Here is a 19,144-nt window from a genome sequence, read left to right on the forward strand (position 1 = left end):
AGGCATTCTTTCCGGCACTTGTTCGGCTTGTGTCAAAGAGTTACGCGAGCTATAATGCCAAAATACTTATTTGAGATGCCGTGATTTAGGGAATATCCGAGAATATGAACTCACATAAGTTGTGTTCTATTCTTAATTTTTGTGGCTAACAATTAAGAGAATTTTACTTCTTGCCGCCTTGATCAGAGAACTTAAAAAGAATGAGGCAGGAAACTTGAGGTATTATAAAAAACAAAAAGAAACTAATGGATAACTTTTCTCGAAAACTCTTTAAAAAGAAAAAAAGGTATTAAAAAAAAAGTGAGATCTTATCTTTAAAATATGTTCATTGCGTATTGTAACTTATTATTAATAATACAAAAGTTCGGCGTGTTGAACCCTTTATTACAGTCCCTTCCAAGATCAACTTACAAAGGTTCTACTGCACTACAGAAAGTACAAGATACAGCCACCTAACGTACCAAATAAAATTCGAATAACACCAAGGCATGCTGGGTCTGTTGGTCTGAACAACAAATATGTAAGATTGTCGAATGATGAAATATCTTTAAATGAAAATCCAAAAAGAAGTTCAGTCTTCGATAACTTGGAAGAAAGTGTCTCTGAGGTTTCTTTCAGATTCTGTTGTTGTATTCCGCTTCGTTCAAGGGGCTTTCTTCTCAATGTAGTCAGGTATGACGTGGCACTGCCATCTTTTCTGCTGCTGTGCGATTTTGATTCTTGCCCCTTCCTTTGTCGAAGAGTCATTGTTCAGAGAAAACCTATGAAAAAGAAAGAAAAAAATCATGAGCTGTGCTATATACACAAATACTTTCTTAATTACATATTATTTGCACTTATGTTACAGTTTGATGGAACCAAATGTAGTCATCCTCAGTGCGCATTCCTTAAGAAATCACATTGCTTACATGGGCACCCGAAGGAGGGACAGGGGTGGGGTATGGCTCTCGAAAATGTATACGTAATGTAGTAAATCATGTATATTAAATACCAGAAACACCAGTCGTAATATAGCAACCATGGAGATGCTCCTTCCCTAGAAAATTTTCTTCGGGCGTCCCTGACCGCTTATAGAACTTCATATTCTGATTATTTTCCTCAACTGTCCAAATAGTGTTAATGGATCTTGATTAAAATCCTTGCCTTAAAATTTCCTAGTCAAATTAGAGATACCTGTAAAAATGAAATGAAATTTGTGAGTTCAACGTCCCACAATTATGCCCTTCAGACTACGGAAGACAGGTGATTACGACAAGTGAATGATGATGGAAGAATTGGTGGAATGATAATCTGGGAGGAAACAGGAGTACCCCGAGAAAACGCACCGTACCTGTAAGTTGTACAGTGGGTACCTATAAATCTATGCAAGCTACCTTGTTCATACCACATAACAAGGAAATTTAACGGGGACAATTCATGATTTACTGGCATTATTGATACAATGGAAGAAACTAATCAGAGTATGAAGTTCTGTACAGAGGAGTGATTCCTGAGAGTAAAACAAACAAAAAAGTTCCAATAAACATACGGCAAAAAAAAAAAAAAAAAAAAAAAAAAAAAAAAAAAAAAAAAAAAAAACATCGTTTACGTGTTATAGGCTGCCGAAAACATGAAAAAATGAATTTTAAAGGCCCATAGCTCCAAAACTATGGGACATACCGTAGTCGGGTCAAGACTTCACTTAGGAACTAGTATGTGCTCTATCTAAAAATACATGTTTTAGAATCCTAAGGTACTCACGTAACAATTTTTGTGGAGGTAGTTGGAGAGTAATTTATATCATATGCCTGTAGTGAAACTCCCTCTATAAAAATTGTTGTGGAAGCACCTCACGATTCTGAAACACACATTTTTGGATAGGGCACATACTAGTTCCTAAGTGAAGTCTTGACCCGACCAAGGTAGGTCCCATAGTTTTGGAGCTATGAATCTTTAAAATTCATTTTTTTTTCATGATTTCGGCAGCCTATAACACGTAAAAGATGGGGTTTTCGCCCTATGTTTATTGGAACTTTTTTGTTTGTTTTACTCTCGGGAATCACTCCTCTGCTTTTGTACAACGTATTTAGCGCCATACTGTATATGTATCTTATTATGAGATTATAGAATTTCAGAAAATATTATAATATTCTACATGGGTCTATATTTGTTTAAAAAGCTCTCCCTTACTACAACTACTACAAGCAAGCAGGCGACAGGCCTCATCATCAGGTCACGTGACAGAAGAGGTTACACTAGCACCAGCGCTGTCCAGAAGATGGTATAAAACACGACATAAGACCTTCATCGGCATCAGTTTTGGCTGGTTATTCCTCTTCTCTTAGCTTGCCTGCAGCTCTGAGAGATCTAACCTACCCCAAGCCTCTCAGCCTGTCTCGAGCTCTTGAGGTCTCCCGGCCACTTAGTTTGCCTGGAGCTCCGTGTATTTTCTGCCCGCTTAGCTTGCTTGGAGCTCTGCGGTTTTTTTTTTTTTTTTGCCCGCTTAGTTTGATTGAAGCACTGCGGTTTTTCTGTCCACTTAGTTTGCTTGGAGCTCCGTGTCTTTTCTGCCCGCTTAGCTTGCTTGGATCTCTGCGGTTTTTCTGCAGGTTTAGCTTGTTCAGAGCTCTGCGGTTTTTCTGCCCGCTTAGTTTGATTGAAGCACTGCGGTTTTTCTGCCCGCTTAGTTTGCTTTGAGCTCCGTGTCTTTTCTGTCCGCTTAGCTTGCTTGGAGCTCTGTAGTTTTTCTGCCCGCTTAGCTTGATTGAAGCTCTGCGGGACCTTAACATCTCTTTGACTGCCTTGAGCTTTGTGGTATTCTTCCCTTGGCTGTCTGGGCCTTGGGACACTTATTTACCCAGACAAAATACATAGAGAACGTTGTATTGGTATCCGGACCACAATTATAGTGACTTTAAGTGTTATATTTATGTATAAAAATGCATCTTACTATAAAAGATTGTGGGAAAACCGAATCCCGTGTATTAAATTATTCTACGTACTACCTTACCTAGATAATTTTACAATATAGAAATAAGTTAAAACAACATTGAGAAACCTAATCATTGGATTTGTGAAGTAACCCGCATCACAATCATACACCAGGATGTTATATTTCTTCTGCTACTAGCGACACCATCAGGTTTTCTGCTTTTGATTTTTTTCTTTTCATTCACAAACTAGACAGGAAATTTTCGATTAAAATATGCAACTGTAGCAGACTTTCCACAAACATTGCCAGCAGATGACTGGTTAATCGGGGCTCGGGGGTTCCAATAAAGTATCGAAAACAAACACACACACAACCACAAAAGTAAACCTAGTAGTACTGTGGTAGAGAATGGGAAGAACATCCACCCGGCCCCAGCCGATTACCGACCTATTGCAACACTATTATTATTGTTAACTCACAACATTCACAGAATACTAACAACAGTTTAAAATTTCTTCCATTTGTTTCTTTCTTGTTTTAGACTTTAGTAAACAGTGAGAGAACACATACTGAAATTATAGGGGAAACAGATTGACAGAATTCCTTTTTACCGCTGAGCCCATATGAAATTAAACCTACAGTTTAAAGTAAGATCCGAACCAACATGGAGTTTGTATCAGTCCGGATCGCCGGAACTCTTCATCGGGATCAAATCGGAATCCACGCGGATTAGCAACCCAGTCACAAAAAAATGAAATTTTTGAGTTTTACGTCCCACGGTTATGCCGTCTAGGCTAAAGGAGACGGTGATTATGAGAAATGAATGAAATGGTGGAATGAAGAAAGTGAAAGGAAACGGGAGAACCCCGAGAAAACCAACGCACACGGTGTTTGTCCACCACAAAGTTCACTTCGCAGGAGCATGGTTTGAACCCGCGAACCCATGCACCAAAGGTGAACGCTCTACCACTGAATCACCGCCCCCCCCCCCAGTCACAAATAAGTACTAGTAGAAGAAAGAACGTAAACATTGACATTACACGCGCCATTTTTAGAATTTATGAATATGAACAGTGACACTTATAATTGAAGTGTCAGTGTTTATGAACGGAAATCTACAAGTGAAGAAGTACACGTAATAATGTGTTAGTATGTTCTTGGAGTGATCCTATGTCCAACTTTTCCAGGAACGTCTCGAAGAGATTGTATAAAGTAGTACGTGCAACTACGAAAAATCTTACCGGGGAAAGTCCCAAAGAGGATCGAAATCATATAAATCTCAAATCCCATCAAGATATAGAGGTGAGTGCTTGCTTTATCTATGTCTTACATTTTACACCTTTCACACAAATACTGAAGTTCACCTGTAGGTTTCTCCTAGTGACGTGGGCCAGTATAGTTAATCTCAGAAATTTGACAGCGAAACCTGATCCATACTGGACGGACGGGAGAGCAAATGTCAGTTGCAATGTTACTGTGCTAATAACATGAATGAATGAATGAAGGAAGGAAGGAAGAAAGTATATATATAGTTTTATTTCTGGCAGTACGCAACGGTACGGCGTAGCGAGACCTTATTCATGAGAACGGAATTATTCTTCTGCCTTTGAAAGGGGTTGACAAGAAACTTCAAAAATACCAAATAGTAAATATATAGATAGTTTTCTTGAAAATCAGTATTTTTTATTGTTTTCTTTTTTCCTTTTCTTTCTAGAGAGAGAGTTGGGAATCATTGTTCCTTCTTGAATTCAGTTATAATTGTATTCAGAAACTAGAAATATTTGGGTTCTTCTGTCTTTAACTCGCTGCTACGTTCTCGCGACTTCCTTTTTCGCACAGTAATATAAACCATAAAAGCTCTGAACCGACCAGATTTTTTTTTTTGGGGGGGGGGGGTGAAAAGACTGACCTCCTACAATGAAAAAAAAATCCAACAAATATGTCTGTCGCTGAAGTTTGACTAAACTGAAAGACAGTACACAAATTCTGTTGAGATACCTCCGCAGAGAATCCTTTACTCAGTTTCTATTTTAATATCCAATTAATTGTTTTTATTCTTTATTAGAAAGAGGATTAAGTGGAAACATCCCCTAGATTTTTTTCAAAGTTTATTCATTAATTTAGTAGAGGTTTGTAGAACATTTTGGTAGCATGATTACTATACTGAAGAACATTATGTAAACAATGTACTGTATGTATGTCGTTATTGAGATTCAGTATTTGTGGAACTCTTGATGCCTTTTGAAAACAAATAATAGCAGCTTACAATACAGCTTCTCATTTAGAAGAGAAAAACGCAAGAAACAAATCAATAAGAAATACCATTAAAATAAGAATAAGAAATAAATAAGAATAAATAAGAAATAAAATTTACCATTACGTTTATTGTATTATAAAATTAAGGTGTAAGAATCAGACATTTTTAAACCATCATTATGTATAAGTACGTAAGGGTTTTTAGTTACAACACTGCAGTGATATGGTACTGAACATTATTATTATTATTATTATTATTATTATTATTATTATTATTATTATTACCCTGAAAGGTATACTACTTTTAAACCATTATGAACATGGGAAAAATGAAATCTTTACGTCCCACGGATATGCCGGGTAGGCTAAAGGAGAGCGAAGATGAGAAATGAATGAAATGGTGGAATGAATGAAGTGGGATGAAACGGGAGAACCTCGAGAAAACCCACGAGCACGGTGTTCAGCGTACCGGCACCTTTATTTTTAGAAATAAAATTTTATGTAATATTCCTTATGACTAACTGGTTTACACTAGCTTTGCTATCTTAAATAACAAACTAGAAATACAAATCTTTGAACAAAGCAACGTTTATTTAAAAATAATAAATGTGTAACAGTTTCAGATACTGTAACTTTAGTGTCTGATGAAGCCAATAAGTTCAGTTAGTTGGCGAAACTGTTACAAATTTATTATTTTTAAAAGTTGGCGAAACTGTTACACATTTATTATTTTTAAAAGTTGACGAAACTGTTACACATTTATTATTTTTAAAAGTTGGCGAAACTGTTATACATTTATTATTTTTAAAATAAACGTTGCTTTGCTCAATGACCCCTATGACTACAAAATTTAAAGAGAAATCACTATGAAACAGACACACCTGAAAGAAATTTATATGAGCAATTTCACTTTTACGCACGTGAAGAGAAGTAAACTATTTCGCTGTCGGAAGATAACAGCCACGACAGGCGCCACAAACACATCAACTATGGTACTAACGAAATAGTGCATTGTGTAAATCTACATGTGGATCTATTCCTGTACATGGTATGCTTATGGTAGAAAAGAGCAGAGTAGAATGATTATATTCTTATTTATTTATTTAATAATCACCAGATACAGTGCTGGAAATTGGTATAAAGGCAGAGGGGCATTCGAAAATAGGAGGAGGCAAGAATGTCGAGGATGGATGTAGGTGATATATTTACAAAGTAATATTGTATACTGTACAAAATCAAAGGCATATCGTTTGCTACTACGTCACTGGCACACGTAATTTACACAAAAAGAGAAATGAAACGATTGTCGGGTGGAAATTGGTATAAAGGCACCCATGGTTACTTGTCGTTTGGCGCCCTCTACACGTTCAGCACTACCCCTGATGCGCCTTTGAGAATCAGCTGACGCAGTGCAATATGAGAAGCGGGGGTGTGAACGTCTGTGAGCTGTTGTGTGGGCCATGCCTCGTGGAAAATTGTCGTCGAGTGAGGAACAAGCACGTGTTTGTGCGTACAAGGACATGGGCCTGTCAAATCGGCAAATTGCAAAACGGTTAAATCGTTCAAGTTGTGTAGTTGATAATTACGTTCGGTTGAGTGCACAATATGGAAAGAACGGGAAGTATGGTAGAACAAGAAAACTCTCGGAGTCCACGAAACGATTAATTGTGCGCAAGGCAACAGCCGGAAATATGTCATCTTACCAAATTCTTGCTGCTGGCAACTTACCTGTCACATCCGGAAGAGCGCGTCAAATTTTGAATCAAGATCAATATCTTACATTCAAGAAACGGAAGTGTAAACCACCCTTAAGTGTGACGCACAAGCAGGCGCGACTCCAGTTTGCGCAAACACGTAGGTCAAGGACATCCGAATGGAATCACGTTGTGTTTAGTGATGAGAAGAAGTTCAATTTAGATGGTCCGAATGGTTTTCAATACTATTGGCATGTCCTTAGGGAAGAAGGGCAAGTGCAAATGAGCAGTTTTTAGGCAAGTGTTATGATTTGAGCAGGGTTTTTTTTTTTTTTTTGTTAAAGGTACATAAAACATTGCAAGGCTCAACACCAAGATGAATTCATTGACGTACACAGAGATGTTGGAAATAGAATTGCTGCGGATGTATGAGAAGTTGGATGATCAAAAACTGATTTTCCAGCAGGACAACGGTGCTATCCACAGGGCAGCAGCAACTGTACAGTGGTTTCAAGGCAAAGGCATTAAGATTATGGAGTGGCCAGCGAGAAGCCCTGATCTTAACCCGATAGAAAACCTATGGGGCATCCTTGCGCGTAATGTTTATCGCAATGGTCGGATATTTGGGACCATTGCTGAGTTGGAAAACGCGATATGAGAAGAGTGGTCAGCGATTCCACGCCAACAACTAACAGATCTCATAAAAAATGCCGAAGCGCATATTCCACCTCATTCAGAAGAATGGAGGGACAATCAAGTACTGAACACTCATTTTCCATTCTGTTCTTTAAATTATACTTTCATTTTTTGTCAAAGACACTGAGTGCCTTTATACTAATTTCCACCCGAAAATCGTCTAATTTATCTTATTGTGTAAACTACACGTGCCAGTGACGTATTAGCAAACGATATGCCTTTGATTTTGTATAGTACACAATGTTACTTTGTAAATAGATCACCTTTATCCATCCTCGGCATTCTTGCCTTCTTCTATTTTCATATGTCTCTCTGCCTTTATACCAATTTCCAGCAGTGTAGAGCTCAGATGCCATTTTATACTGGATATCTAACAACGATAACAACAATGGAAAGGATTTTTGGGAAGGTATCGGCCAGGGCCTGTTTAGTAGGTATCATCCCGGCATTTGCCTGGTAGAACTGAGGGAAACCCTGGAAAACCCCAGTCAGGATGGTCGGCAGCGGGAATCGAACCCACGACCTCCCGAATGCGAAGCCAACCCTCTACCACTTGAAAAATGGATGACTAGAACAGGAATCGAACCCAGATCTCCAGCTTACTATGCCGATACTTATACATTATGCTACTTAGTCTGTTCCCTGAACATTGAAGACGGTGCTCAGCCAATGAGACCACATGGACTGTATTACAAAACAGAACACCTCTGACGGTTGAATTACATAATTGGAGAAAATAACTGATTTTACGTCACTCGAATTTCTCTTTAGAAGCAATTTCAATTATATATGAAGAGAGAATAAATTACTACTAAATCAGGTGGGTTGTGGGTTGTCCAAGCACAACAGGAAACGTAGTATGGTCTGAGTAGCTAAGCATCGTCTTGAAGTGTGATAGACTGTATTGCTGTTCAAGAAGCAAATTAAATAACATAATGGTTAACAGATTAGCATAGTAAGCCGGAGACCTGGGTTCGATTCTCGGTTCAGTACTGTATCTTTTTCACTCTTTGTATCTAACTACATTCACATCTAAAGAGGTATTAATGTGATATAAAAATAGGTTATTTCTTCCAACTATCAGAGCACTATGAATTAAGCTATTTAACATGCCCACGCACATCATCTACAGTACGTTTAAGTTAAGCATAAAGATGCCACTACTAACGTTTAAAAAGACATTCCAATTTAGCTACAATTCATTTCTCTACCTCACAATATTCCGTGCACGACACGAAATTCCACTCATTTCATATGCACTTTACTAAATAAGGATAAGATAGATTTAAGCTAAGTTCCCTTATATAAGTAATTATAACTTAAAAGTAGAGATTTCCCTTTTAAACTGTTACAAACGCATTTTCAATAAGGAACGATAACAGATGACCTACGCTAATTGAACTAATTCTAATCAATCTTACTTTGATTTGTAATTTATTGTCGCTCAACTTAAACTTGTCGCATGCTTTAGTAAAGGTCAGAGATGAAAAATGATATGCAGAACGGCTATATGTAACTATTACGACGCAGGGTGAGTGGGGTCCATGATATTTGGGCGCGGCCGTTTGGGGGCAGACATTTAGACGCGGCCGTTTGGGCGCAGACATTTAGACGCAGCCGTTTGGGCGCAGACATTTAGACGCGGCCGTTTGGGCGCAGACATTTAGACGCAGCCGTTTGGGCGCAGACATTTAGACGCAGCCGTTTGGGCGCAGACATTTAGACGCAGCCGTTTGGGCGCAGACATTTAGACGCAGCCGTTTGGGCGCAGACATTTAGACGCAGCCGTTTGGGGGCAGACATTTAGACGCAGCCGTTTGGGCGCAGACATTTAGACGCAGCCGTTTGGGCGCAGACATTTAGACGCGGCCGTTTGGGCGCAGACATTTAGACGCAGCCGTTTGGGCGCAGACATTTAGACGCGGCCGTTTGGGCGCAGACATTTAGACGCAGCCGTTTGGGCGCAGACATTTAGACGCAGCCGTTTGGGCGTAGACATTTAGACGCAGCCGTTTGGGCGCAAAACCTTTTATCCAAATAGGTTTACCTACCTACATATGCTATAATGTATTTCATAACTAGAGCCCAGATGTTCAAGCACTGGAAATTTCGAAAAACTTCAGCAAATAATTTTGCAAAAACTAAAAATAACATCCTGAACACAGCGAAGTTTCTGCATATCATGCACAACTTGTCTCTAATAGTTGAAAACAAAAGGGGAAGAAACCGTAGGAAAATTGACTGTCCGGTTTCCGAACTATGCGGCTTAGTTTTAAAAGAATGTTTCCTTTTAATAAAATAAGACATATGTAATAAAGACATGTAATTTGTGTATTTAAAAAAATAAAAAAAAAAAAACGTACGTTTTTTGTTAATGTTTAGTTATTTTAAAGATGTGACTTTATATTCACACTGCACTATGCACTTGATTTTTTGAGTCAGACATTATTAAATTTATCTTAAAATGTATACAATACTGTACATATTTTCATTTTCTATAATAAATTATTAAAATGCGTGGTACAAAACATAAGAAATGCTTATTAAGTACTGGCCTGTACCAAGAGCTCACAAGAAACGAATAAAAGCTGTTTTTGGAATAAAAATGGTATTTTTAATGATATGGGTGATTCAGGAAGTAGTTATTAAATGCTCTTTTTGTTATTTGATCTGCCCATTAGGACGGATAGTTGACACTCTATTGTATTAATAAAAAGTTATTTCAGATTTCATAAAAAGAGGCACTTATACGCACTAGCTATACATTGAAATAGGAAGAATAGGCAAATAAAATTTATTGTAGGCAGTCTGTGACACCCCAAAACAATTTTTTGTCCTTTATAATATATCTAACGTACAGGAGCGATACGATTGGGCGGCAAAAGAAGAACAGCATTATTTCCAATAAGGATATGGAATGTGTATCACAATATGATAGAATTCTCAATGACCAGTTAAAAACGAACAACCGCGCCGAAGCAGCTCATCGTAGACTGCTTTGCGCCCAAACGTCCTGCTCCGTGGTGAGTGAGGATAATTCTGAGACGGATTTCCTAACTTTTCCACGTTACTCAGCTTACATTAGTTTTGAAAGCAGTTAACCTAGGCAGCAATTTATGGTGCCAATAGAGTAACAATTTGTTTCCAAAAAAATTCCTGTCATTTGGCTGAGTTACAAGAAAGTAACTACGAAATAAAGTGGAAATAGCTACTGATGTTATTCTAACATTTTTGTGAGTTGACTATAATAGGCCTGGTAGGCTAATAGACTACATTATATAGTTTCAGGTTACAAAACAGGTTTATGAAAAAAAATTAGACCAAGTTCTAAGCTGTTCACTAAAAACAACTTAGGCTACTTCTATTTCTTTATGTTTTAGTATCTTGATATGCAGCCTAGGCTATTTTCAACAAAATAATGTAAGTCTACAACTAAGAAACAAGATTATAGGACTACCTAAACTACAGAATATAGCTTTTTTGAAACTTAACATACTAGGATGCAGAGACAGATTTCAATATGCGCCTCACAATTACCCTCCATATAAGTAAAATGAGATACAACAACTAAAAAATTTGTACAGTCCGCAGCAAAAAACCTGCAACATGAGCATGTAAGTTTATTGTGAAACTACACCTAACAGTGCAGGGAATCAACATAACGTCTAAGTGGCACAAATCACGCCAGAGAAACCTCGACATCCTCCCCTGCACACTTATTTTGGAGCAAAAGAGTTCATCGTTTCACGATAAACTTACATGATCGTGTTGCAGGTTTTTTGCTGCGGACTGTGTCTCTAAAACAAAAGCCCAAGGGACAGATTCAACTTAATCTGTAACTGTTGACCTACCAGGCTTCCACCAACATCCATTGGTTTCACAATAGTGATATTACTGCACAAGTAGAAACGGTATAAAAGTTAATGAGAAGATTTCAAATTTCAAAGCTATTTTTTAAAATGAGATTGTTAAAAAAAAATGGTACATCCAAACTTTTGTAAACTGAAACTTAAAAATGTAGACAGAACATTGTGAAGGATGTCACTAAATGTCTGTGCTCTTAATTTGTATTTATCCTACAGTGGTTGAAGATCAGTGAGGGGTGACTCATAATTACCCTCTCTGACCCTATATATATATTATATATTAATGAACTGAATTAATAAGTTACTAAACTACGACGGAAATATTGCAAATCTAATGCGAAAGTTATTATTATTTAAACTGGATCAGAGTCTACGTAAGCGTCTATTGTCTATCTCTTCACGAAGTATAGTTCTTACATTAATTAGCTTATAAAGTTCTACGGTGATATTGAAACGTACTTTAATTCCGACTCGATGTTTACCTGAAGCTTTGAAAGAATTAATAATAAAACTGTAATTATCAAGAAAATATCTACATGTTCTTCCTTCAAGAGGAAACTCATCTACATAATAATTAAGGAATTAGGTCAACTAACTTCTTTACACTTTGTAGGACTTCCTCGGCGCGCAATTTACTACATCTTACATAAAATGGCTTAAGTTTAAAGGTGCCCCTTCAGTTTCAAACCTACAAAAAAACAGTTAAAACATTAACAATTGTTAGGTTAGGTTAGGTTACCCTGTAAAACTTTAGTTACACTAGAACAGTGACTGGAACCGGTTCTCATAGAAGCTTCAATTATTACTTAAATTCAGCAATGAGTGGTTCCCATAAAAAAAAAATCAATAGATTCTCTTCATTATTATTATTTTGTATAATTCTTTGTCATTATGTAAAACTCAATGCGGAAATATCACATTCAACGCACTAATTCGCCTTTCTATACGACTACTATGCTGCTGATTCATCGAAACCTTTCGCGTCTTGCAAATAGCACCCACTTCTACATAACTTTTCTCGTATTAAACGTTACTTTACTGCCAAACTTATACACTTAAATATCAGATAAGAACTTCAAATCATCATTTCTTTCCTCATTCTTCTGTAAATTTTCCTAATTTTTATTAAAAAAAAAAAGAAAAAAAGAAAGGAAAAGAAGAGAGAGACAACTCTAAACTTAACCCCATAAAATTATTTCTACCATATCCTAATTGATATATAATAGCATTGCTATATTAGATCATAATAGAATAGTCCAAATGTTTACTTTTCCAAATGATAGGACACACTGGAGCGTTATAACGGTATGGAATCGAATCAAAAGTAAGCCTCTTATCATTAACTTAATGTGCTCTCTTAGGTATTAGTTACCATGTAGATTTGCTTTAGTCCGATACTGATAAACGTAACATTTGTGAAATTAGTCCACTCCTAAGGCCATTTTTATAAGCTGAATCGTTATACTTGGTTTAGTGTACAAGACGTAATAAAAGATAATCATATGGAAATATAGTACTAGGAATGCAATGGATATACCCGATTGCAATGAAATGAGCTGAGCGAGCTTAAACTAAGTAATCAGGAAGCGTTTTTCGGTGATTATTCCTCGATGGTACATCGGATTTTTGATTTCGACCTATGTTGTCACTCAGCACGACATACTCTATCAGCGTGCTAAGTTTGGTTGAGATCGGCCAAACGGTCTAGGAGGAAGCGTTTTTCGGTGATTATTCCTCGATGGTACATCGGATTTTTGATTTCGACCTATGTTGTCACTCAGCACGACATACTCTATCAGCGTGCTAAGTTTGGTTGAGATCGGCCAAACGGTCTAGGAGGAAGCGTTTTTCGGTGATTATTCCTCGATGGTACATCGGATTTTTGATTTCGACCTATGTTGTCACTCAGCACGACATACTCTATCAGCGTGCTAAGTTTGGTTGAGATCGGCCAAACGGTCTAGGAGGAGTTCGCGGACAACCAAACGGCTAACCCGAGTATAAGAGCTTCGCTTCGCTCAGCTCAATAAGTTGTTTACAAGGACATAAATTTATTTAAGCTAAGCTAACCGAAACCAACCTTGCCAAATCTACGGCCCCCTGAAAATTGTAACGGACATATCGAATAGGAATCGTTAGATTGTTGTTTGTAATGATGGTTGGAACGGGCAAAGGAATGGATTCATTGTTTTCGTTATTTCTTAATAGTGTGTAGTTTGCGGATTAAATTCCGAAGATGGTTATCCGTTTCTAGCAAAATTTGAAAATTTATCGAAAAGAAATGGATAATTTGCTCCTTTGCGCGCTTGATAATATGTATAGAGAGCGAAAGTTATGCTTATTATTTTCTTTTTCTATAAGCGGTTATGAACATGGAACTATTTGGCAAGTTGAGGAAACTACGTAACGCAAGGTTACCGCAAGGTATATATATTAATGAAAGCCATACCTGTTGTGCACGAATTCGGTCATAAGGTAGCTTGTAACCACAGTATACAAGAAGTATCTCAAACCAATAACACGCAACTATAGAAATATCCGAGAGTAAAGGGATCCGCATAATTGTGTTTACGTCAGTAATGTGCCATGGTACTTTGGATTTGGAAAGCAAGCAATGAAAACCTAGCGGGACATTAAATATAACGTCTTTAGTAACGTACAAATACATAATTCAACACGTAAAGTAAGTAATTTTTTAATACAATGTTTTGCACTAGCCTTGTTTATGTGTATGCCCACCTTCGCTGACACGCCTGCTCCCTACGGAAGCACCACTTTGCAACTTCTCGGGACCTCTGCTGCGCTCGTGCCCTGACTATTTTCAGTAACATTCTTGCTTCTTAGCGGCCACCTAGCAGAAGTTGGATAGTATCTTTTGCACAATACTTGTTATCATATACGTACACTAAACCCTTTTAAGCGAATCTATACATAACCTCACATAATACCAAGAGAAATTAGTGAAATTGCAATATTTTTGAAAAAAAAAAAAAAAAAAAAAAAAGAAAGAGAGAAAAAAGGTTCGAAAACCAGATGGAAGACCAACTTTGGAATAAATGCCCACTTACCAGTTGGGAGGTACAAATTTTCCGCAGCAGGCTAATACAGTACAGATCAATACATGTCTAGTGAAGAGCAAAGGAAGCATGAAAATAAGTTATTTGTGATTAACGACGGAAATAAAAAGAGTATACTATGTAGTTAAGATATATTAAAATAACAACAAGTAAGTAGCTATACAACGTTGAAAACAAGTTCATGTGGGTCTAATCTGAGGCTGCCATTTGTGGAAGATTAGCAAAATACGATTCTTGAGGATGTACGAGTTGATTTTGTGAAAAAGGAAGGGTGTTGGCTTACTTTTGGCACACCACATTTTGAAAGATTTGCAAGCAAAATTCAATACTTTGCATGAAAAGACATACTTATAAAGAACAAATTTCTGCAAGCGATAGAATTAAATACAAAACAGCTGCATTTATGTTTACAAGTGTAGGGTTACTAGTACAAAATCCTTACAAGTGCTTTCAGTACGAATATAATAAGTTACTGCATATGAAAGATGACTGTATTAGAAACTATTTTCCATCGGCGGTGTATTTCTGCACAGTATACAGTAGTTGTATTTTATGTTTACAAGTGGAACGCTATTGTACTACCATGACAATTGTTATTGAAAGTCGTATCATTGCTAAAACCCACTCGTTTTCACTATCCTCGCTTATGCGTATACTCGTTTTCGCTGACGCGCCTGCTCCCTTCGGACGCACTTCCTCGCTACCGCTTGGGCCCTTCAGCTCACCCCGCGCTGATTCAGTTAGATAGCATTCGTGATTTGAGTGTTCACCTAGCACATGGTGTTTTATGTTTTTGTACTGTAGTTTTATGCATAATCTGGACGCCGTATTTATACGCAAATCGTAAAAGAATTGTAATTTTTAACAATTGCTTATGATGGCCCTTTGAATTTTAAGTATGTCATGTGAGATATTTTCATGTCGCCCAGCGCAAATCAATTAGGAAACGATAAGAAGGAAATTAATGAAAGAATTCTAATCTTTGAACAATTATTTCGAGTGGTGCGCCAAAAGTAAACCTGCACGAAAGGAAGTACAGGCCGATGTATTTAACTACTTGTTGAGGCCCAATTCCAAATCTAGACCAGTATATTTACATGAATTGACAATGATGAAATCCTAATATAGGTCAGAAAGATGAAATAGGAGTTTGGCGTAACTTTACAATACACGCTCCAACTGCGCATCGGTAAGTAGGAACGATTTAAAAGTGAATAGTAGATTAGGGTAGGGATAAGTAGGGTCAAGTTATCTTAAGTTAACGGGTATTGTATCATTTACCCACGTTTATTTCCGTAGATGTGAGTCATAGACATTATACGCTAAGCTAAGCTAACTTAAAAACACTGGGTAACATCTGCGGAATATATTCCGTGAAATATATCAAAATTAGTATCACAGTTAACAACCTTACTGTGAGCTTCAGATGTGAAGTATGACGAAATTAAAAACCATTAAAAGAATGTTTTACCGTGTGCAACTAAATTTGATCTGCACGAAGTTTATTGAAATGGCAAGGCTATTTAAAAAAAAAAAAAAATCTACTATTCATTTCATTACAACGGAACTGTCGTCAGCCGGTAATATCCACAAAGCTATAGAATGAAAAATACACCATATCTTACTTTTGTATTATTTGAATATTCACGACATATACCTCACTTACAAGTTACGTTAATTGACAATTCAATCGACTTCTCAGTGTTATTACTTCTCCATATGGTTCGCACATTACATACACACACACACACTTCGACACTTGCACTATTAAGATACAGGGTTGCTAAACACACAAAACGAGAAGATCATAACACAAGACAAGAATTGAACGTTTTATCCTCCGTAGAATATATTAAATTTCTTCTGGCATTGCTTTACTTTCTATACATACACACAGTGGCGTATTTACGATTTTGTTTCGGGAGGGGCTTTGCTATCTTTCGGGGGGGGGCTTTGCCTGGAAATGTGAAAATTCTGCAAGATATTTCATTTACTTTACTATACTACGTAAGATTTCGGGGGGGGGCTTAAGCCCGGAAGCCACCCCCTAAATACGCCACTGCATACACATTTTTATTTCATTTTTTTTACTGTATTCAGTCATATTTATTGTGTTGCTTTGAAATTAGTAAGTAGTAAAAATTAGTAATAATAGTAGTAAAAATAATATACCGATAGTATGAAATGAAATCAAATCTTTAGATTAACGTCTCAGGATTATGACCTTTAGGCTAAAGGACACGATGATTAAAGCAAATGAATGATGATTGAAGAATTGGTGAAATGAGAAAGTGGGAGGGAACACCACAAACCAATGTTGCCACACTTGGTACAATTGTACCAAATTCAGCCCTTTTTGTCATTCATCGGCCCGTTGGTACCACGCTGGCATTTTCAGCCCCTTTTGTGAAAAAGTTGGTACAATTCTGTCCAATTCAGCACTATTTAACAAACATTACAGTTTGTTATCCTCCTTCGCTCGTGAAATAAGCGAACATACGGTACAATAACTTAAATTTGAAGATTTTATTATAATGTATTTTTTACACACGAACTCGGAGATGATCGATTTCTTCCTCGTTTAATATATGCTTTCATATATGGCCATAATACCGTTTTGGTTTATCGGTCACTTTGAAATAGAGGTGCGTTTGGTTTCCTTACAATACATACCGAAGATGATAACTGTTTCCCTCTTTTAATTTGCGACCTCTGTTATACTTCCTACGGGAGAATTTTTTTTCCTACTTCCATGGTTGTTAGGAGTCCTTCTATTTGGATGTTTATGGAACGTAATTTTTAAAAAGAGCACTTTCTTGATTTGGACTCCTAGAAAGGTGGGGGGGGGGGGAAGAATGATCTAGAACTTTACCTTTTAGATAAGTGTTATGGAGTCATATATTACACTGCAGGGTGCGAATTACCGGGGGGATGAGGGGGATTTTCCCCCTCAATCACATTTTGTTCCCCCCCCCCAAAGAAGTCAGCTGAAGTATCCCCACCAGGGATGCTCGCTTTCCCCCTCAAACTATGCTTAGTATAACTCCAAATTTCACTGATTTTCGTTATTTCTTGTAAATTTAATCTTCTGGCTGTATTTCGAAATGATCGATGTAAACTGTTCAGTTTTGGTCATTTCTACTTACCACCTAATTACCCACTATTTTCAACGTTGTTTAGTAGAACTATATTATTATGACTACGGTTGTTACTTGCAACTGTACCTTCGTACCCTTCAGTTCGTCATCGTTTGTGAATTTGAATGTACTAATTGCGTATAACAAAGCCACATATAGATTTATAAATGTTCTTAGCGGTTGGCCAAGAAGAAGTAAACAAATAGCTTCTTCTACCATACTTGGCGAAGTTCGGATATGTCATATTCATCCTCTATATTCGTATCGATTATCATCTTATTTTAATTTTTGTTATAACATGTTATTTCATTTTCCAGTGTACTTATTGTTAGCACATGGTCTTGATTCCCTAGTAGGTTGTGTGTATGCAACTCAAAAGTTGCATTTGTGATAATTAGCATAGTAATCACAGCTTTTACAGTTTACGGAAATGAACTTTTGAAACTGTACTCAAAATCTGAGATATAGGTATTATCTCGTAAGTATATGTTAACGTACACGCTGGGGGATACGCTCCTAGTGAACAAACATGTTAATGAAGGTGATTTTTAGGCGAATAAGCGAATAATTCAAGATTTGTTTTAGCATTTGTTAATACGACTGGTTCTCCGTGTCATTGTTCGTGTCTGTATAAGCATTTGAACTGAAGCGTTTTTTTTTTTTTTTTTTTAAGTTAACCCTTCATTTTTCCATCTTTTCGCTGTACAGTTTGCTGTCCACGCAATTAATGTTGTCTGAAAAACTTCAGTGTAATGTTTTACTTTATTTGAATAACGTAGCCCATAGTGAATCAACTCATCTTCAACCTAGCAGTAAAGTAATTTTTAAGTGTTGACTTCCTGTGCCCATCACGGAATCGATATTTGGAGAAAAAAAGTCGTGATGAGCACAGCTTTAGCGGGAAGTAGAAGCACAAGCTCGAAATTTGAATTGAGAGATTTTAAATATTTGGCCTTCGATTTGACCTTGATGTGAGAAATCGGGACCAGCAACAATCCATTTCTTATTTGATAGGCTAATATCTAGATTTTCTTTAAAAAAAAAAAAAATGTCCGGTTTAACTGATAATTTTAGTGGTTTTCACAAGACTGAAGTAGGTTTCTTTTCGCAACCTGTAGGTATTAATGCAAAGTGGAAGCTTTCAATATGAGTGGAAAAATTAACATATGCTTGTGATCATCGCTCGAGGCGAATTATTAACTAAATAAATCTTAGAGAGCTACGGGGACAAGAGTGAGTACAACATTAAAACACGTTCAGAAAGGTTTAGTGGGGTGTGTGTATGTCAGACAATATATATGTGCATAGTTATTGTCGGTAGATTTATTAAATTAATAAATCTCTTATTTATTACAGATGTCACACACACACACACACACACACATATATATATATATATATATATATATATATATATATATATATATATATATATATATATATATGGGGGTAAGGCATTTATTGTCTCATTTTGAAGTTTGAACCTTGAGACTATGTCCTTTGGCCT

General features: G+C 36.9%; 1 protein-coding gene across 4 annotated transcripts in view; it reads right to left on the reverse strand.

The window, feature by feature from the left end:
* GC (gamma-glutamyl carboxylase) overlaps positions 1-16,320 on the reverse strand; it is a 66,798-nt gene extending 50,478 nt beyond the window's left edge. The window contains exons 1-2 of one of the 4 annotated variants that reach the window (XM_081760329.1): positions 16,167-16,320; positions 462-761 (exon numbers count right to left, since the gene is read on the reverse strand). In XM_081760329.1, the coding sequence (XP_081616455.1) occupies positions 462-747 (286 nt within the window). In that variant the 5' untranslated portion in view covers positions 748-761; positions 16,167-16,320. Of the gene's footprint in view, positions 1-461; positions 762-12,019; positions 12,126-16,125 lie in introns of those variants that run through there. The other 3 variants (XM_081760330.1, XM_081760331.1, XM_081760332.1) reach the window with 3 other exon arrangements.
* Positions 16,321-19,144: the final 2,824 nt, after the last annotated feature.

The sequence above is a fragment of the Thermobia domestica genome, chromosome 5, assembly GCF_964235325.1.
Source record: "Thermobia domestica chromosome 5, izTheDome1.hap1.1, whole genome shotgun sequence".
NCBI classification, from domain to species: domain Eukaryota; kingdom Metazoa; phylum Arthropoda; class Insecta; order Zygentoma; family Lepismatidae; genus Thermobia; species Thermobia domestica.